This window comes from Micromys minutus (genome assembly GCF_963924665.1).
Source record: "Micromys minutus genome assembly, chromosome: 3".
Taxonomy (NCBI): domain Eukaryota; kingdom Metazoa; phylum Chordata; class Mammalia; order Rodentia; family Muridae; genus Micromys; species Micromys minutus.
This window is the reverse complement of record NC_137972.1, coordinates 55,555,633-55,577,576: the sequence shown is the minus strand read 5'-3', so window position 1 is coordinate 55,577,576 and position 21,944 is coordinate 55,555,633. Positions and strand designations below refer to the sequence as shown.

The following is a 21,944-nucleotide window of genomic DNA, read 5'->3' as shown; positions in this document are numbered from 1 at the left end:
CCTTCTCCTGTGCAGGTGGAAGGAGAGAGGCTCTGAATGCCCTTCACTGTAAGTATCACCTTCAGGTGAGAATGAAGCAGACAGAATGCTCTGATCTAGAACTGTCCCACGTAAAGTGATCTTCTGTACTAGCTGTCAGGCTGCCTGTAATAGGGTAACAACCTGCCTCTCTGCAGACACCCTCTTCAGGAAACCTCAAATTCTGTTCTAAAAGCACAAGTCAGATAGCTCATTCCCATCCTTACAACTATTAGCATGCCTCTACTGTTTCAGAGGCATCAAGGGCTGCTTTGTCGTTAGCTCATCAAGTCACCCAAAGCCTTCCATAATCTGCTGTCAGGCCTTGACCCTCTCTGGTCCTGTATCCTACCATTTGTCTTAACTGCTTCCTAGCCCCAGCGGCTATCCATCTTCCCAGGGTGAAGGTCAATGTCATTTCTGCCTACCAGCAGGTTACAACACTCCCAAATAACTCATCTCTACCTCTTAACAATGGGCTGAAACCAACTCACCTCTTTCAAACTTGTATCTTCTCCCCTGTCCTGAGGGCCAGGAGCTAAGGGCTGACAGTGGTATTCCAGAGCATTTCACCCATTGTGTGACTATCAGGACCATTAGCTTTTCCTTCTACTCACCTCATCCCAGAGTTACAATCTCACCCCAATTTCTGCACTGTTCTATATGCAGAAGCTGCTGACCTAATAACTGAGGCAAAGCTGCCCCTAGTCTCAAACCCATGATCTCCAAAGCAAGATGCTACCAACAGCCAGACTACCCTACTTGCCAGCAGCCTAGGTCTGTTGTCCACTTCTCAACCATGGCAATGAAAGGATCCTAGTTGCAGATAGCACAGTCTCCTTAGTCCCTCTGTGTTTGAATGTTAGCCCTGGGCACTCAGTGCAATTCAGACCAATGGAATGGAAGACAAATGCTTCTGGGAGGTAGCACTCTAGGAAACCTGTTCTGGCTGACACAGAGGCTGATACAGATTCTCTTCCGCTGCTCAGAGTTGTAATTGTGAGGAGGCAGCAGCTATCACGGAACTGTGGTAACAGTTATTCTCAGTGTGGCTGGTTCGCTGGGGAAACAGTGGGAAGGAGGAGAGCTGAATCCCCAATGATGCCAGCAGCTGCTGAACTGGCCCACCGGGTGCTCCTAGACACCTCACTTGTAAAATAAACTTTGCATTAAAGCTGAAGAACCCTGACTAACAGCTCTGATCAATTAGATGCATTAATAACAGTAGCAGCAGTTGTAGCACTCCATTGTTTGCCAGCTCCTGCTAAGCCCCGGGTAGCTATTATCCCTGACCCCTGGGGCAATCCTGTATATGAGCATCATGATCCTCCAACAAGGCTCAGTGTGCTGAAGCTGTAAGCAAAGGGCTGGGCTTTGCACCTGGGCTGCCTTGCTGTGAAAATGATTCTCTTGGTGTCATACACTGCATGCCCCCAGTCCCAACCCCTGTGCCCTCCTGACACACATAGGATTGCAGCCCAGTGATAGCTATGACAAGTGGGACTCTCAATCGCCCATGGCTCTAGAGGACTGAAGCCACAAGAATGGACTTCAACAAGGTGGCACAGCAAACTAGTGAGTCAAGAGTCTGAAGACTCCAAATTGCCAGTGCCTTAAAAAAAAAACCTCAAAGCCACAGCTGATGTAGCCGCTAGCTGTGAAAAAGCCTGAGCCTCCAAGGCCAGGCCTCTGTTGCCCATTCCTGCACACACTGGCAGACCGGCCAGCTCAGAAAGACACTCACTAGTCGAGCTGACTGCTGCTGCTCACGGGTGGGGCTGGCCTTCTTCTTGGGCAGAGATGCCTTCAAGTGCTTCTCAGCTGCCTCTTTCTCCTTCTTTGCCACCTTGACCAGCTCATCCTGGACTGCCTGCTGCTCCTGTTGGAACCTAGGCCAGAAACAGAGAAATGGATACAAAAGGTATGGCTAGGAGAACATGGGCAGGAAAAGACTTGCCTGTCCACTGTACCTATCTAGCAGGGGTGGGGTTTCCAGCCCTTGGCTACCCAGAAGAACAGGATAGGAAACCACAAGCCAATTCTTTCACCTGAGGGGAAGCCTCAGTGACAGCCCCCTAGTAAGGGGGTAATGACACTTAGGACAACTCAGATCAACAGGAGAGCTAGCCACAGGCAAAGAATCGGCAGTCCCGTGCCAGTGGAAGTATGTCAGGGCAGGGCTGAATCCCATGTGAGCCATCCTTTCAAACAAGTAGGCAGGGTTGGGTACAGCCTTCTTGCTTGGCTGAGAGCCTGAAGGCTTCATACAGCAGCACTTTGGGGTTTAAAAAATCTAACTTTGTCCAGAGCACAGTCATACCCTTTGACCTATCTGGCACTCTGCTAGTATTCACGGCAAATAGAAGCTAGGAGGCCTAAGATGCCCTCTGTGTTGTTCACAGAAGTGAAACAGCACAAGCACAAGCAGTAAGGTCACAGTGGAGGAAAGGCCATGGTGTCATGAAAAGCTATACCACAGCCTCAATGCTAACTCGGATCTATATAGAACAAGTTGAATCTAAAAACTGAGACTGAATAAGCAATCTGATTAGCAATAAACATGCTTGAAAGCAGGTATAATTGATGGAAAGTGATTATAATAGAAAGTAAAGCAGCAAGATAGGAAAATGCCTATGACATTAATATGCCCTAAGTTAAGGTAAAGACATCAAGTGCAAGAGACCCAGATAAGCTACAGCAGCCACACTGAGGAGTCGTCTATGCGGCTAGTCTCATTTTATGTATTCTTTAAATCTTTTATTAGCATGAATTACTTTACAATTGTTAAAAGTTACTGAAGGAAATGGGGAGATTGTACATTCCTAGAGATACCATTGGGATACAGGAGGAAAATTTTTGAGCATGAGTCTTTACCTAGGATTGTCCTGCTGGAGGGCAAGCCCCCAGCCAGGGCTGACACTGTCCACAGGCTGAGACTGGGCCCTGGGACCACAGAGGCCGTTTCCTCAGGATGCTGAGGAAGCCTGTGAGTAAAGAGCAGATACTGCACTTACTCCCATCCATGCCCCCATTAAGGACATCCTCCTCCGCAGTAATCTCTCCAGGTGACAGCTAGTGGGCCAAAAAACCAGGAAGCTGGCCTAAACATAAGGTTCTCTGTGCCCTAGCCATTTTCTACACACCCTAGCAACAGAGAAAATGGTACTGTTTCATGACTGTTGTGAGCTCTCAAGATCATGACTGTGCTGGCCAGAAGTTCATCACACAGAACTGGGCAAGCTCCACTTCCTTCATTCTTCCAAGAACCTGCCTCTTCAATTCTGGATTTTAAGGATGGATTTTTAAGAATCTATCTTTGGTAACCAATTCTCCTGTGTCCTTCTCAGTTGACCAGAGCCACCATGGCATTGTGCTTCAACACAAGCCAATATAAAATTATGAGGCATTGTGCTCTAGGGCATCAGGGGTGGGGGTGGGGTACACCTGGAAGAAAGCAGCATTGGGGTTTGGGGACAGCAAAGGGACACAGACTCTTGGGCTTACTTCTTGAGATCCTCCTTCACTGCTGAGGACTGCTGGCCACTACCACTCTCTGCCATGGGCACTTTAAAGTCTGCAAAGGAACCAAAGGAAAAGGACCAATTAACAGCACCCAAGATTGATAAAGAAAGGATACAGGACACACACACACACACACACACACACACACACATGTCAAGGTACTTCCTTAGGAAACCACACTCTGCATGTGGACAGATGAATCCAAGGAAAAGTATGTCCCATGGACAGACTGCAGAGTTCTAGAGGCAGATAGGACCATAACCTCAAATCCCCCATCTGCAGAGTCAAATGACACAAGGCTGCTTTGACCACAGTTTCTGTAGCAGGGCATTCTCAATGTGGGGCTGACCACCTGAGTGCCCTTCAAGTTTACCATGACATGCCCCACAGTTGTAAGCACTCTGAGATTACCTCTGAACCCACAGACCAGAGATGGCCAAGGGTAATCACCCTCTGCCATGTATCTGCAAGAGGAGGGGAGACTCTTATATCCTGCTTCTTTTGGAACTTGCCATGGTTTGAATGCTTGCACCTCTAAAACTCAAGATGGGACATAACTACATTCTAACAACAGTAAGAGGTAAGGTCTTTAGTAGCAATTAGGACTAGAAAGCTCCTCACCATGGACAGCATCATTTACATTGTGAAGCTATGAAAGCCTTCAGCTCACACTTGTCCTGTCCTTCGTGTGATGTCCTATGTGGCCTCGGGACTCTACCCAGTTCCCATCAGCAATAAAGCCCTGACCAAATGCTACCCTTTGATTTTGGACTTCCCTGCCCCTTGAACTGTAGAAACTGACTTCATAAATGATCTCACCTATGGTATTTAGTTACAGCAACTGAAAACAGCATCCATTTCTACAGCTTCCTAATGCTGGTGTGGCACTCTCTATCAAACCCATTTTACTTCTAAAATTATCTAGAACTATTGGGTTGTTAGGGACTTCTTTCATGATGACAATGAAGATCTTGTCACTCCTTCCTTCCCCAGCCTCCATCTTTCCAAACTCATGTGTCCTCTCAGAGTCCCCCATCTCTAGCCCAGGATTCTATGGCAAGAACACCTGCACCAAATATAAACAAAGGGCCAAGAAGGGGATGCACAGGTCTGTTGTTCCAATCCAGGAGGAAAAGCTTGTACAAATGGCCACACCCACTCATGTGAGAGCAGTAGCACAGCTCAGATCTGAAGAGGAAATACCTCATGCTTTTCAGTAAAGTACCAGGCTCTCAACTGGGACTGAGGTCGAGGAGGACTGCTGCTGGGTCTGTTCTACAGTAATGCTCCTCCCACTCACTCATAAAAGCTGTGTTTGTGTACAAATTGTGTTTTTTTTTTATAGTACTAGAGTACAATTCAGTTGCTAGGGTACTTCCTGGCATGTAAGAAGCCATAGGTTCCTCCCAAGCACCTGTACACCAACTACCTGTGACCCTGACACTGGAACAGGAGGACCAGGAGTGCAAAGTCATCCTCAGCTACATACAGAGTTAAAGACCAACCTGGGCTACATGAGACACTGACTCAAAGAAATAACAAATGCTTCCTTTCCCAACTTAAAAATACCCTTCCCTCCAGTGACAATTTTGGAATTTTGGTTTTTTTTAAAGACAAAAACACAGAAACACTACAGGAATGTGCTTTCGTTTTAATCCCAGGTATAAGGTTGGGCAGGGCAGAGGTGGGCACTTTGAACTGTTTGTAGAGCTGACTGTGATTTGCCTCGTGCTCTAGGAAAGGCATGGTTTTCCCAGCTGCAGATAGTTTCTGTGACTGTGACGTTTGGAATACTAGGAACTTTTCAGAGTACAAATAAATGCAAGGGGCTCCAGTAGCTGTTGATTATTCAGAGGGATTGGTTGAGGGTTGTTAGTACTCATGCTCAAGGAACAAAAGGAAATAAATTAAGATTCAGGGATCTCTCTCTCTCTCTCCCTCCTTCCCTCCTTCTCTCCCTACCCCCAGCCCCCTTTATCTTTCTCTCCTATCTAGTGATGGGGTGGAACCAGGTGTGGGAATAAAGGGTGAGAAAAAGATGAACCCACAAAGTAGAAGACCAACAATACTTCCTGGCTGGAGAGAATGAGGCACTGGCCCACCAATCTCCTTCCTGTGAGGCCCGCCAGGTTCCCTGATCCCTCAGGACTAAGCACCTTCTAGAATCTTTCTTCAAGTATCAGTGATAAGCGGCTTTTCCAGCAAACCTGCCCACTGTGCTCATTCTCAACTGAGCCAACATAAGACTTTCGACACTCTCCACACACAGAACGACAGCACTCTACGAGCATTCTATTCTCCCTCCCTTCATCCATTAACCACTTATTTCCCCTCTAAACTGACTAATTTCTTAGAGCTTTCCACCTTCCTTGTAGTCTGCTATGGTGGCTGAAACCTCATCTCGATGGTGTTGGCTCTTGAACAACAGTGTGAGGGAATAATTTAATTTAATTAGTGTTTTCTAACTTTGTTCTATCACTAACATAAAGGCAAAAGCTATGCTTAAAATATACCTTTAAATCAACCTGTTTTAACCTGGTCCAATTCTGCCAAATCTTTTTTCACATTTAGAAACTTAAAATATACTCTGCAAAATATTTTGTTATTACTAAAACTAAGTGACAACTGAAGTCCCATTATCCCTTTCAAACAGCTGAAACTTAATGAAATGGAAGTTAGTGTGTATTCTCCAAAGTTGAGATGACAATACATTGACAATCTCATTTTTCTATGAGAGGAACTCTCCTCTGCAGTTCATGTGCTTATTAAAGCTCACTAGGTAAAGATAGACCCCTTTGAGTCTCTCTCATCTCTAGGGCAAAGAACTAGGGAAGAGGCATGCTGGGTAAAGGATGGGGATGGGGACTGGGAGGGTGAGCTTATCCAGCCCTTTCACTAAGATCTCAGAGTGAGATCCAGGCTGATTGACTCTAAGGCCTGTGAGAAGCCCTGCAGCTTACAGCACAATGAGAGGAGTATCAGAGCCCTCTAGTCACTGTTGGAGGTGACCACAACCAATGTCCCCCCTTCCTTTGTACTTTGTAGTCTAGAAACAGCAAACTGCTTCTACATCCTCAACAAACCAGGCTGTACCCCAGCTCTAAGTCTCGGCTCCGACTGTTCACCTGCCTGAAAATCCCACACACCACAGCCCTGTCGTCCCATATGCAGGTAACTTCTGCCTCACATAAGGAGCCTGCTCTCACCACCCCTGACCTTAGTCAGCTGGCATGAGCTTCTGATATAACATGGTGACACCATGTCATAAGCCCCAGGGTGAATATATGGACCTTAATCAGAGCTATGTGCACTTTCAGAGAGGGAGCTGCCTACCTGCCTTATGTCCCAGCATGCTACTGGACAAAAGTGGGTACTCCCAGTCTCTACTACAACCCTCAAAGAAGATGGTTAGGAAGGGCAGCAGCAACTTAAGGCCACACTCCAAAGCTCCCACACAGGGACTACCCAGGGCACAGTCTGCCCTCTGAAGTGGTTTACTTAAGAAAACAAAACCAGAAACAAACAAAGCACAAATTCTAAGTAACAGAGCAGATTCTCACAGGGGTTCACTGACTAGAACAGCCAGCACTCCAAAGCCTTCTAAATACCCTGCCTCTACTGCTCCTCGAAGCCTTCTCTTGCAGGCTTCTTGTTTCTTTGTGTTTGCTACAAGCAATTGTTGGGGAAGAGCTCAACAGAGCAGCATGGGTGCCAGGTCCACAGTGGCCCAGGTGTTTGGAAGGGTCAGATCAGGGTGTCCGAGGCCAGTGCCAGCACTACTCACCAATGTACCCAATGGCCCATTTTCGTATGCCTCATTCTTTGACTGGCAGCTAGGGAAGAGCTGCCACAACTGAGGGACAGAAATTGCTGCTTCTTCTGGATCCTGAAAAGCAGATGGCTTCATACCTGAGCTGTCAGACCATGACCTTCTGCCTCATCTTTTATATGTGCAGACATGAAAACACTGTACAGAAAACAGTCTGGCCACATTATACAAGCTCTGACTATGCTGCAGCCTACACCACACCAGACACTGCCTCAGAAGTCAGTGACTCACATCATTCATGAGTAAAGGCAAGCCTAGCAGCCAGGCATATCTCTCCCAATTTCTGTTCCCACTCGCCCAACATACCTGTCTGAGGGGCTTTCCAGATGCCCTCTGGGGGGCCACGTACAGAGGGTGAAGGAGCAGTAGGCACAGGAGTGATGGACACAGGAGTGGTAGATGTAGGAGCAGTGGGCACAGGGATGGTTGGTTCAGGGACAATGGGCACAGGAGAAGAGGGCGCAGGACCAAGACCAGGAACCGGCTGCTCCCGTGCTGAAGGCTGGCTGCAATCCTTCATGCGGTTCACAACACTTTCGGACAGCTTTAGGAAGAAGTGTGGAACAGGAAAAGTTACATCACAGAAACCTTGAAAATGCATACTCCAGAACTACTCACGTTTTCTGAAAACCAGCCCAGTAATACAATTCTACTCAAAAGCCTCTCATGGTGGCCCATCTGAAATCCCAAGCCTATCCCAGGAAGGCCAGCTAGACTGTGCAGCCGCTTCTCCTATCTTGTCACCTGCACCCCCTACCCTGGGGTTCCATGACTCAAATCCCTTCCCTTTCTGCACTCACACTGATCCTCTCAACCTCACCAGCCCCACTGGCCACTGCTGTCTATCATCAGTGCTCCACTCAGGGCAGCTCCATCTCTCATGCCCCATGCATGCAGGGAAGCAGCAGGCCTGGCTTGCTGGTGTGTGCAAAGCTCCAGCAGTCGGCCAAAGGGCCTCATCCCTCACTTGCTCCAGCCACCACTCAGGGAAGATAATCAAAATACTTGTTGATTCATTTCACTTGATTGCCTAATGAAGCCTGTGTAACAGGGAAGCTCCCTGGTCTCAGAGGAAGTAAGATGGGCACAAGGGTGTCACAGTAGCATTTACATAAATGAAGTAGTGAGCTAGAGATAGATCCCAGATAAAAACCCTTAAGAGTTCATTTCAGTAAATATTTATTAAGTGCCTAACATTCACAGACCATCGTAAAGCACAGCTGAGGGAAAGACATTAAAAATGGCTTCGGGAAAAAAGGCCCAGTCAGCAGTTCTACTTCCAGATACCTATGGAGAAAAAGCAGTCCCCTGTGAGCAAAGGATAGTGCGAGGATGCTCACTGTAGGAGACAGACAAAACCAAAACGCTGCAGCAGGACTGGGTGTGGAGGCACATGTTTTTAATCCCAGCACCTGAGAGACAGGCAAGATCTCTGAGTTTGAGACCAGCCTGGTCTACAGAGGGAGTCAGTCCCAAGACAGACAGTTATTCAGAGAAATCCTACTTCGAAAAAAAGGGGGGATAGAAAAAAAACCTGCAGAATATGAACATCCAGGAGGGAGGTTGCTAAAGAATTCAGTGCATACATCCCGTGAAGTATCAGGAACCACTGAAGAAGACAGAGACAAGGCATGTATGCACCATCAGGAAGCCGCTGCTGACCACTACCAAGTCCTGGAACTCAGTATCTCAAAGCAGTAAAAAGCCACTGACAATGAAGATGCAAACAAATCTAAGTAAACTGAATATACACATGCATATGTATAAACATAAATCCAGTCATTTTTATATCTCTGCACTGATTAATTCACAGGTTCTGCTCAAAAGGACTCCTCACCAAAGTCCCGAAGAGGAAATGGGCAAGGTAACATACACATGTGTGATGGCTTGAATATGCTTTGCCCATGGGAAGTGGCAGTATTAGGATGTACGGTCATGTTGGACCCTTGTTAGAGGAAGTATGTCACTCAGGAGGCAGGGCCTTGAGGTCATATATATGCTCAAGTCTGGCCAGTGTGATCCAGATCCTCTTCCTGGCTGCCTACAGAAGATAGTTTCCTCCTTGTCTTTGGATCAAGATGTAGAAACCTCAGCAACTCCATCATCAAGACTGCCTGCACAATGCCATGCTTCCTACCTTGGTGATGATGAACTGAACCTCAGAAACTATAAGCCAATTAGAAACTATAAGCCAATAATTGCCTGTGTCAGTTGCCTTGGTCTTCGTGTCTCTTCAGAGCAATAAAACCCAAACTTAGACAACATGTATGCATGTTTATGTGTATCTATGTGTATTTGTATGTGGGCTTATGCCTTACTTTTTTCTTGCCATGATTTCTTTGACATCTAAAGAGTGTATTAATAATTGAAGATATAATAATAATTATAATTAATAATTATGAAGATATAAAAATCAAGTAACTAATGATACAGGGCAATCCCACCCATCAGTGGAAAAAGAACAGAAGGCCCAGAATGAACCTGTATATCTATGGTCAACTGATGGTTCAAAGGGTTATATAATTAAGTCTGGTCCCAGGAGTTTGTGTTGGGCCATGGCACACTGGTCCTCAGTGTGACTATGCTGAAAGGTGATGGGACCTGTAAGAAGTGGAGATGAAGTAGATATGACCATTACTCTTCTCCACTCTTTGGCTTCCAGTCTGGAATGTGATGTCTCTCTAACATGTTCTTTTAGAAATGGAACTTCTACAGACATGCCCTGAGATGATGGAGTCAGAAGCTCACTCACCAGACCTAGCCCCTGTTAAGGTTGATCTGTTGCTATGTATTGTAATGCTAAATTCTATGCCTGGAAGGTCTAGACCTAAGGTTGACTTTCGAGTTTACAAGCTTTTGTTGTACAAACCTTGTTCCTTGACTTAAAACTACTGGTTAAATAAAATTGGCTATAGTCAATTACTGGAGAGATTAGAGGTAGACGGGTTTGGAATGACCTGGTTGGGGGAGAAAAAGAGGAGAATAAAAAGAGGGAGAGTGGAAGTCACCATGAAAGAAGATGGACCATGAGCACGCAGCAAATACCTGGGGTACACCACTGGGGAAGTAGCTAAGCCAGCAGTTAGAAGAGTTTAGGGGTTACCCCCCAGTAATTGTCAAAGCCAATAATATTATTTAACCAATGGTTTTAAGTCAAGGAACAAGGTTTGTACAACATAAGCTTGTAAACATGAAAAGTCACTCATGGCCTAGACCTTCAGGTATAGAATTTAGCAGTATAGTACATAGCAACCAGCAAACCTCAATAAGCACCCTGTGTGGTTGAACTTATAGTCATCAAAACTGGAGCTAAATGAGACTCTTGTCTTTGTAAGTTCTCAGTCTCAGGTATTTCAACACAGTAGCAAAATTTAAAAAAAAAAAAAAGTACAGCTGCTTTAATGGGGAAAAAGTATCTTCACGACTAAAGAGATGTAAACAACCTGATGTCCCACATACAGTAACAAAGTTGGGCCCCACATTAAACTATACATTAAAACACCAATTTAAAATAGGCTGGTAATCTAAAGGAAGAGAGCAAAAAACTCTTAGAAGAAAGCATAGAGGCAAATCTGGATGACTTGTTTTTGGCACAGATTCTTGAATGTGGCACCAAAAGTAAAAGCAACCAATTAAATGAATAATTAGACTTCATCAAAATTAAATTCTGTTTATTAAAAAACATTCTAAAGCATCTAAAAAGATAACCCACAAAATGGATAAAGCATTTTCAAATAATACCTAACAGATATCTAGGATATACAAGGAGCTCCTACAACTTACAATAAAAATAAAAATGGCCCAACTGAAAAGTGAGTGGTGTGGTATCCCTGAAGGTCTACATGCGAAAGGTTGGTCCTTAAGTGACACTACTGGGAGGTGGTGGAACCATTACACAGTGGAGGCCAGAGGAAGGTCCTTAAGTCACTGACAAGTGCCTTCACAGGAGTTGAGGGACCCCATTCTGTTCTCTCCTTCCTTCCTGTCTTATGAAGTGAACATTGTGTTCTGGCACATGTTCCCATGAGGCACTGCTCTCATCAGTGCCCAGGGCAATGAGACCAGCAGTCATGGAGCAGATTCATGAGCCAAGGTAAAGTCTCCTAATTCCTTAACTAGCTCGGGTATTTGTCATAGTAACCCACTGCTAATACCATGGACAAATAATATGAAAGTTATCTAGCAAAAACAGACAAAGGACCAAAAAGAACAAGAACAGACATTAAATATCGTCAGTCATTACAGAGACACAAAATAAAAGCATGCTGAGACTTCATATGTATCAGAGCAGATGCCATCCATGTGTCACACATTAGGGGTCTGCAAAGCTACAGAGATCAGAAGCCTCATACAATGTGGGGTATAACACAGTATAGACAGGACTGGGAAGCATCTGGAAGGTTCTCAAGAGGCTAAACATAGAGTTACCCAAATGATCAGCAGTTCTAACATTCAGCTCAAGCCAAAGAGAAAGGAAGCATGCCCACACATGCCTCTACACTAATGTTCACAATAGCTTATCCAGAGTGGCTGATAAGAGAGCACCCAGATGGTCAGCCAATGCATGAATAAGTAAAATAAAAGCATCTATATGATAGAATACTATTGAATAATGAAAGGAATGAAATACTGACACATACTATATCATGGGCAATTCCAGAAAACATGCTCAGTGAAAGAAGCTATACATAGACAGGCCAGCCTGCGTATCATAGACCTCTGTGGTCCATCCATCCACCCAGGAAAATCTCAGACACAAAAACAATTGTCAGCAGCTTGGGGCAAGGAATAGATTGCACATCATGTTGATCATATTTCATAGCAAAGGAAGGGGGATGAGTGCACACAAACATGAATATCCTGATGGCCATTTCCTTGCCTAGTAGGAATGAATGAGAGCTAGGACTTAAAGAAGAGGAAGGAATGTGATTCCCACGGTATTGGAAGAACACGGGTAAAGGAGAAGTGAAGAGAAACCACTAAGAAGGTACTATACTTAAAGACACCTCCTCAGGGGCTCTGCCAGAATCATACAGTTGCAGCTGAGCATGCTTGCAGCTAACCAGCAGACTGAACTCAGGGACCCCCAATGAAGGTGCTAAAGAAAGGACTGAAGGAGCTGAAAGGGTTGCAACCTCATGGGAAGAACAACATTACAAACCAACCAAACCCTCCACAACTCCCACAGACTAAAACACCAACCACTGAGCACACATTGAGAGACCCATGGCTCCAGGTGCATATGTAACTAAAGATACCAGTTCCTGGCATTAATGTGAGAAGAGGCTTTTGGTCCATGGAGGGCACATTTTTCCAATGTAGGGGAATGGGGTAGAGAGGGTGATTAGGAGCTAGTGAACCTTGTGAAGACAAGTGGAGGGGGAGGGACGATGGGGGAAGGGGATAATATTTCAAATGTAAATACAGAGAGTATCTAATTTAAAAAAAAAGAAGGTAATATACTAGTGTGTGGATACTAAAATCCTGAGATCAGAAAAGGGAAAAAGCCTTCAGAGGTCATGTTCCTTCTCTGAGCTATAGCGACTGAACACAACTGGGGATATGAAGGTCAGCTTCAGAGCAAGAAGAACCAGCCACATATTGAGGTCAAGGCAGGATAGGGTACAGTGAGTATAATATCCCTGAAGGGAGTCTCCAAGGCATGAACATAACAAGATGAAAAGAGAATGTGGCCATTTCAGTTCCTGAAAGCTGATTTTTAAGTTTTCAGAAAATTTAGCAAACTGATTGACTTCATGATATTTGTTTGAAATTGACCTGGGAGGAAATATTTCCACTACAGAAATTCAGAAATCAACAAACACCACCTACTGAGCTTTCTCAAGGGGAGGAGTGGAAGTAGATCAGGGTAAGAGGTCAACCCTGACTACAGGGCAAGAAGGAGTGGAGGTTGAGGGCTGCCATGAGTAAGTCACGGGCTCTGATTTGCCACCCTGACATAGGTGGGATCAACAAAACCACACTGCCTGGTGAATGAAGGGTTAAGGAAAACATTGGCACAGTTCTTGTTGGCAGTAAGAAATTTGTAATATTTTTTAATGTTGCTACAAAATACAGCAAGTAATATTTTTAATCAACAAATACACACACACAGTAGTCATGCGAGAATAAACACCATCTGGGCAATGCTCCCTGCACCAACAGAACCAGAACAGAGGCCTCCAAAGCCAGACAGTGCTGGGTGCTCAGTGCCACTAGCCCTCTGGTCACTGTACCACTGGAGCTAGACAGAAGTAAGTGTCCCATGTGACCAGAGGAGAGCTGTGGCAAGGGACAAGGGACAAAAATCTCTTCCTATCTCTGCACTTTCCTGACCTACGACAGAAGCATGCTCAGGCTGCCAGCTTCAACACAGCTCTGAAGAAAAGTGTGCAGTCAGTCTGATCCGTGTCAAAATTCAAGCTAAGCTCCTAACTAGCTGCATAACACTGGGCAGGGGCTTTCTTATCTCTAAATCAGCTTATTCATCTGTGATATGGAAATAATTGTTAGTGGTGACTTCAGGGCTTCACTGAGGTAAACTACAGAAAGCAGTTGTACAAAGAAAACCATAAATGTTAGCTATTCAGTGTGACTGGTACACACCATTCAGGCCACTCACATGCCAAGCACACACAGGTCAATGAGAGGATCAAGCAAAGAGACTATGAAAGCAGTGTACCCAGGCTCTACTGACCTTGTGCAAAGCTCTTCCCATTGTGTCCAGAATCCACACTCAATGATGGTGGATTCTACTTAATGTACCTTCCACCTTCCAGGTCTGATACCATCCAAGTCTGATTCCTGGCCTGAATTCATGCTGTCATAGCAGGGAACTGTACGGAGAAGGAGTCTTTTTCTGACACTGTAGTATGCTAGGTTGACACTTCCAAAATTCCCCAGAGTGAGGTAAAGTCCAAGAAGGGCCTCTTTCCTACTTTCTCCAGCCATTCATAAAGAACCATGCAAATAATTACCTAGTTTGAGCAAGTCATGTAGCCACCTCATGAATGAAAGCTGTGTGGAGCCAGTGCTGCTTTACCAAATGAAGTACCCAATAGAAGAACTGTTGACAGATGGGCTGCATCCTGTAATCAGAGTCAACGGGAGTATAGTGTATGCACTAATGTGCCAAGGAGCAAATGCTTGGCACTCATCACACCCACCTCCCAGCCCTGGTCATCAAGGTGCAAAACAGATGAAGAAGCCACCCTAACACAGAACAGGCCACTAGAATTCTGGGTCCATGTTTTAAACAGTGTTCCTCTGTCCTGGAGCAATGGTGTATTTGTTCTCAAGAGCAAGAAGACATGTGCTTGCCATACGGCCCTCTCCAAATGACCCTCAGATGCTGGAACGGCCTCTAGGGGCTCACATTGGCAGTAAGGCAGAAATAGGTAGAGACATCAAGAAAGCTAAGAGAACAGAGAACGCAATGAAGTCAAGAGTAGGCTAAGCACAAAGAAACTTGGGCATATCTCCCTGACCAAAACCCTGCCCCCACCTCCTACTTTGAGTACTCTGCCTGGTTTCTCTTCATGGAACTTCACAATCTGACACAGCACACAATTGATTTCTTATCCAGCAGCACCAGTATATCAGCCCCATTTACGACAGCTAGGATTCCTCTTTGCTCTAGCTGAATCCTCAATGCCTGAAAAACTCCCCAGGCACATTAAAAATGCTAAAATACTTGTTAAATTAAACACGCAGTACAGGTACATAACACTACATGCAAGCAACAGAGCCAGATTAGTCAGATTCCAATTTCCATGACAAATTATCTGAGATAATCAACTTTAAAAGAAGGAAATGCTTATTCTAGTTCATGGCTTCATTCAGCACATGATCCTTGCCTTTGGGCCTGCTGTGACTCAGTACATCCTAGCAAAGGGTGTACTAATTTAGCTTGAATGATCAAATCATCTGAGAAAAAGGCCTAGATTGAGGAATTGCTTAGGTCAGATTGGCATGTGGACATGTCTATGGGGATTTATCTTAAATACTAGTTTTTTGGAGAGCCCAGACCACTGTGAGCAGCATCATTCCTCAGCATGTGGTCCTGGGCTATCTAAGAAAGCTTGCTAACGTTGAGCCTATGAGCAAGTCAGCAAGTAATATTCATCTATGGTTTCTGCTTCAGATAGCTGCTTTAATTTCCTGCCCTAACTTCCCTAATAATGGACTGAGACTTGAAAGTGTCAATTGCTTAAGAGTATTTTATCACAACAGAAGGAAAGCTAGGGCAATCTATTCACTTCCAGAGCAGCTGAAAAGCAATGACTGAGGAGTGGGGTCCCAACAACCACTTCAGAGGCACATTTCCAGTGACCTAAATTCCTTTCTCAGAATTTACACCTTAAAGCTCCACCTCCCAATCCTACCAAGACTATGGAAGTAAACTTTCAGCACATGGCCTTGGAGGCAACATCCAAACCAAAGAAGCATGCCAAGTTCCTTAGTTTCAACTTCTCAACAAGCTTGTCATCAGACAGGGGTGAAAAGACAGACAGAACATAATCACAGAAACAGCAACTCAGCCCCTAGAGAGATGCCTAAATGAGGCCTTGAACACATCCCACATTCTGGGAAGAACAAAACTATAATTTGTAATCAGGGGTCGGGTGGAGGGTGGCCTGCCAGAGGTGGAAATGGCACAAGCAAATACACACAGAAAAAGAATATGGAGGTCCTAAGGTTCAGTCCCAAAGAGCACGATGGGTATATTAAAAAATTTAGGTGCAGAGGGTTGGTGGGCTCCATCTGATGAAGCTTCCAAATGATGAGAAACTAGAGTTTATTCTGCCATCAACTAGAACCACCCAGCCAAGATTTTCTCTGCACAAGAGTCTGGCGAAGGAGAAGGGGGCTTGAGATGAGAGCACAGAGAAAGTGTGACAACAAAGGAGCGCACAGGAGAGGCCGAGATGTGCACTGGCTGGACAGTGCACAGAGGGGGATACTGAAGACACCAAGAAAGAGAAATTAGTTAAGACCTGTCTGAAAGCACAGACAAATGAAAAAGCAATTCACAGAACAACACATCCCACTGCACAAGCCAAATGGAAGAGCACGTTGTATATAGGTTTGAGGAAAGTCTGAAAGGATTCATGAGAAATTGTGAACAGTTGGCATTTAAAAATAAGATGTATTCTGCAAGAAAAAAGCCATAAAGTAAAGGAGGAGAGAAAAGATGACAGTTGAGACTCCCAGCCTGGCTTGCTGTAAAGGAGGAGGTGTCATGGCTGAGCCAAGAACAGCCAATGTGCTAAGTATTCCAAATGCACCCAAGTAGCTCTGACCCTTTGCCACTCCAGAAGCAAAACTGACTGAACATAGAGGTCATGGAGGGACCCTGTGAGAGAATCCGGAGGCAGACTGAAGGAAGAAGGTCATTTTCAAACTCCAGAAGAGGGCAGTGTCATGGCTATTCTTGGTTGTCAACATGACTATATCTGAAACTAACACCCCAAAACTGAGGTTATACCCATGAGGAGTTTTTGCTTAATTTTAAATAGAAAGATCCTCTCTTAATCCAGATCTTTGAGGTAGGAAGATTCACCTTTAACCTAGATCTTGAGACAGAAAGACATACCTTTTATTCAGATCTTTAATCCAGTTCTAATCTGAGCCACACCATGTCTACTAGAAGGACATGGAAGAAGGAAGTTTGTGCTTTCTGCCTACTTGCCCCTCCTTGCTAGCAAGTCCATTCATTCACTGGTGTTAGAGCCTACTTCTTTGGTATTCCAGTATATAATAAAGACCAGCTGAGACATCTAGCCACGTAGACTGAGCAACTACTGGATTCTTAACTTTCTGTTCACAACCAGTTCTTGTTGGATTAGCTGAACCACAGCCTGTGAATCAATCTAATAAATCCTTTTCTCTCTGTTACTCTAGAGCAGTGGTTTTCAACCTTCCTAATGTTGTGACCCTTTAATACAGTTCCTCATGCTACAGCCCTCAACCACAAAATTATTTTGTTGCTACTTTATAACTGTAATTTTACTGCTGCCATGAATCGTAATGTAAATATCTAATATGAAGATGGTTTTAGGTGACCCCTGTGAAAGGGTCATTCAACCTCCAAAGGGTCAACCCACCGTCTAAGAACCACTGCTCTAGAGAACCTTGACTAATACAGGTAACAAAGCTGGAATAGAGGCAGACAAACTCCAGCATCAGACCTAAATGAAAAAGCACTGTATATTACAGGGACTCCTGAGCACACATCACATGCAAGGTTCCAGCTAAATGTATTTTCTGTGCATTGCCATTTTACACAAATCAGTCAGGGAGGTTAGAAAGCCAACCATGATCACAGATGTCCTAGGTGCTAAGGCCCAACTTGAACTCTGGCAATAACAGTGACACCTGCAAAAAAGAATGTAGGAACGTGGTGCTTCCTGGAGATGGAAAAAACATGCTATGCAAGGGCTGGCTTAGGAATTTTCAGCCACATTTACCTCCACTGATGGGCTTTACGGAGCTCAGCAAGCAGTCGGTATGAACATTAGTGCATTTCTTAGCCTCACAAATCTCACTCTGTAGACTCAGCTGAGAGGTGACAGTGTGAAGGCAGCTTTGTCACTTCATGAAGTAAGTAGTCAGCTCCCTTACAGGCAGGAGAGGTGTCACCACAGTCATTAGGGATAACAAGTAGTTTGCAGGCCTTCCAGGCCTATGTGATCATGTTCTGCCCACGCAGTACCATGTTTTCTAAGGTCTCACTGAGTCCAGGTACTGTGCAAGCCCAGGACAACTAGGAAACCAAATCTGTTCTGTGCTCTCTCCCTGCCCAGGGTCATAGCTCCTGTGGGCAGGGGCACACAGGCTCAGATCTGCATCAAGGCAATGTCAGATGGATGATCTCAAAAGGAAGCAGTTTACCTGACATCTCATTGTGTGAAGTTCCAAGGCCCAGATACACAATCCTTGAAGAGGCACTGCCTATTCCTGTAGTGCTTAAGACTCCTCCTCTCCTAGCTGGGGCTGTTACCTTGGAGACAGTGTTCCTTGTCCTTCAACTTCCTATGGTCTGAAATTAGACCCACCGGCTGCTCAGCACAGATGTAAATCCCAGAATGTCAGGACAAGAAAAGCCCTTGGGACCTCCAACACCAAGCATGGCACATGACACCAAGTGTAGCACACGTAAGTGCTTGCTGGGATGGGTAGGTGACAGAAGTGAACAAAACAGGCATAGCAAAGAAAAGCAAATCATGTAAGGCTTTGTAGTGGGAAGAGTGTGGAGGGCAAAAGGGGGACAACTGACTTGTCACTCACACAAAGTTCTGCTATATAGAAAGACACCAGACTGTCAATAGTTTCCCCCCTTCCAAAAAATGCTAAGAATCAAATTATGTAAAGCCTCCCAATTTTTAATTGGTAGCAATTAATTCAGACCTATTAATATCATAAAGTTTCTGGGCTCACAGTTGGGGGCAAGAAAACCAGCCAATGTCTTCATATTCTATCCAGCTAGTATCACACAGATCTGTAGCAGGTGTTGAGCTATATCCAAATGACTCCTGCTCACCAGACAGAAAGGAAGGGGCAAGTAAGCAATTTTGGCTCAGGGCAGGAAGCAGTAGGAAGCTAGTGGGTCTGCAGGTGCCACCAAAGAAGACTCCTTCAGAGGGCAGTCCCTTCCCAGTGTCCTAAAGAAGGAGATTCAGCCAATCCAAGAGGGAGAAGAAACAATTAATCCAGAGGACAGAGCCAAAGGCCAGACCAGGGAACAGTGCAGAGCAAGCAGCGGGTGCTGTTTGCAGTCCAGCTGGATCAGTGTGCCAGCACATGGAGCTCCCAGGGAGCCTGGCACAGGTAACCCTGTAGCAAAATTCAACTATGACACAACCACCCCTGACTCTGAACAGAATCTCTGACTGAAGAAAAGGAAATGGGCTGCTTCTGAGAGAAGGACAAGCCAGGGCACAGAGATAAAGTGCATCCTTTGAACCTGAGTTTTATGACCATTTGCCAGAATACCAGCCCAAAAGTCAAATGAAGAACAGAGATGTGGACCTGAACTGAGGGGAGTAATAAGAAGAGGACTGGAGATGTGGTTCAGGGGAGAGTGTCTGGCAGGCACCAGGCCTTCGCTCCATCCCTGGTATAGGCAGCTGGGGAAAGAATAGTAAAGACAAAAAGACAATGAAACAGAAACTGCTGGAAAGACTTGTCACTAAAGGTTGAAAAAAAAATAAGAGACTGCTGACTTTATAGATGAGGGACAGGAGAGCAGAGCCAATAACCTAAGAAATGGCTTGTTTCTAAGTAAGGTAAGGACGGGTGCAGGCAGATCCCATGTGGATAAGTGAATGGGATGGACACACAGCACATGTGCTTTGTAAGAAGACATGAACAGGCCATTTGTAACAGCTCTGGGCTGGAAACTCAAGACTCTAGACTTTATCAGCTAACAAATGAGGACAACAGAGAATGACTGGGTCAGGGTACAGGAGGGGCAAAAGAGTAAACAAGAAAATACCATGAACCTTTCGTCAGACCCAGGCAAAAAGCAGTATCTTAGATACCTTTCTGTTGCTGTAAAAACCCAGTCTGGCCAAAAGCAACCAAAAGCAAAAGGAAAGAGCTTATTACAAATCACAGGGCAGGAACTCAAGCAGCAGAAAAATGAAAAATCATGAAGGAATGCTGCTTACTAGACTGCTTGAGGCTTAAGCTCAACTACCTTCCCTGTACAGTCCAGAGCCACTTGCCTACGGATGCTACTGCTCACAGCATCACACTCCTACACTGGTTAGCGATCAAAAAAATGTTCCCTCAGGACAATCTGATGGAAGTAATTCTTCACTTCAAGTTCTCTGCTCCAGACAACCAAAACTAGGCACCACATACAGAAACTGCAGTTTTCATCCTAGACCCAAAATTATTAAGAAAAAGCAAAGATCTGCTTACAAAAACAACAAAAAAAAAAAAAAAAAAAAACAAGACTTGTCATCTTCAAGGATCAAGGATGCCTCCAGAGCTACACTTTTGTTTCCCAAATGAAGGCATCAACCTTCCAACAGCCACCCCTACATCGACATTGTTTGGAGGGTTTAAGTGACACAGTTTAAGCCTCTAACTGCATGCATAGTCCTAGACTGCCATCTCAGTCGGGGAACCAGGAGCAAGAATAGAGGGTACCAAAGGGAAGGCTGGGCTTTCAAATCCTTTGCCTCCTGAGCTTAAGAAAGACCTAAAATGCTCTGCCTCCCATCAGAGTTAGTTCTGCTTTGTCTTTTAACACTTCAAACTATCCACAGATGTGTCTCATGTCAGAGCTGCACACGGGAAGCACTTAGTCCAGGCAGTATGCATTCAGGCACTGTGTGCCACTGGACTCTAAGTTTAATTCAAAAATGGGAAGGAAAGCAAGCTGCCTGTCTCCTGGCTTTCCGTGTTGGCACTGTGTGGCTCTGTCAAACTATACTGACCTGTGAGTCAAGGAGAGCTTTACAGCTGAAGAACACTGGAGGAGACTGGTGTTCCAGGCCTTGTGTGTGCCCCTGCTTAATTGGTGAATGAAAATGCTACATCCTATTTACCCTCTCTCCAGGGGGCAAGGCCACAGTTCAGGTTTTCTGAGATCACTGGTTTGTCTTACTGACTTTAAGCAAATCAAACTAAGATAAAGGATGCAACCAGAGAGCAGACATTGTAGACTGGACAGGATCCTAAGCACAGAGTAATATCTAACAAGAGCAAAAGAAAGGCATGGAACAGGAGAGGGGGATGGGATAGAACATGATGCACAGCACTGGTGTACGACATCTGAGGAAGCCAGTGCAATACTGGTGACATTAGCATGGTGGGAAGAAATCTGCTGCATGAATATGAAATAAGTCTATAAAGCCTTAAAAAGGTATGAATGTCCAGCTCAGCTGCCATAGTGTCTGTGTGGGTAGAAGGGCTGTCGACTCCTTAAGCTAAGTTTGGATTCTAAAATGTACAGTGTAATAAACCAGACATTACCATTTTTAAAAGTTAATCTTTGTACTCTTAGAATTTCTAAGAGAAAAATAGTAAACAAGCACTGAAGGGGTGACAGACGATTAAAAGGTAAGACCATCAATCCCTATAGCTAACATGCTTAGTGAGGGAAGATTCAATGCTTTCTCCCTAAGATAGGGCAAGGACACCACTCCTTGATGGGGCCAGGGTGAGTTTCAAAGAAAAGCCATCCATGTTGGGAGAGAAGAAGTAAAAAGCCATTTGAAGACATTCTAACTATAAAATATTCTAAAGAATCAACAAAAAAGCTATTAGGATAAAGCGACTCAACAGTCTGTGATCAATATTCAAAAATCACCCATATACAAGCAAGGGCAGAACCAAGGATAAAATTAAGAAAATAATTTCACTCTCAATCATACCAAAGGAACAAAATCTTTGGATTACACTAAAGAAGCACACTTTTGTGCACTCAAAGTCAAAAGGTATTACTGAGGAAAACGAGGGTCCTCTCCTACTGAAGAACTCCTCAGAGCCACAGGCAGGCAAAGCCACTGTTAAACAGCAATGGGAGGACTGGGGAGATGGCTGAGCACTTGCTCCTCAAGTG

General features: G+C 44.9%; 1 protein-coding gene across 1 annotated transcript in view; it reads right to left on the bottom strand.

Moving 5' to 3' along the window:
- CHCHD6 (coiled-coil-helix-coiled-coil-helix domain containing 6) overlaps positions 1 to 21,944 on the bottom strand; it is a 209,098-nt gene that overhangs the window by 180,752 nt on the left and 6,402 nt on the right. Inside the window, exons 2-4 of the mRNA XM_080914598.1 lie at positions 7,676 to 7,913; positions 3,523 to 3,592; positions 1,763 to 1,907 (exon numbers count right to left, since the gene is read on the bottom strand). Of these exons, the coding sequence (XP_080770724.1) occupies positions 1,763 to 1,907; positions 3,523 to 3,592; positions 7,676 to 7,913 (453 nt within the window). The remainder of the gene's footprint in view (positions 1 to 1,762; positions 1,908 to 3,522; positions 3,593 to 7,675; positions 7,914 to 21,944) is intronic.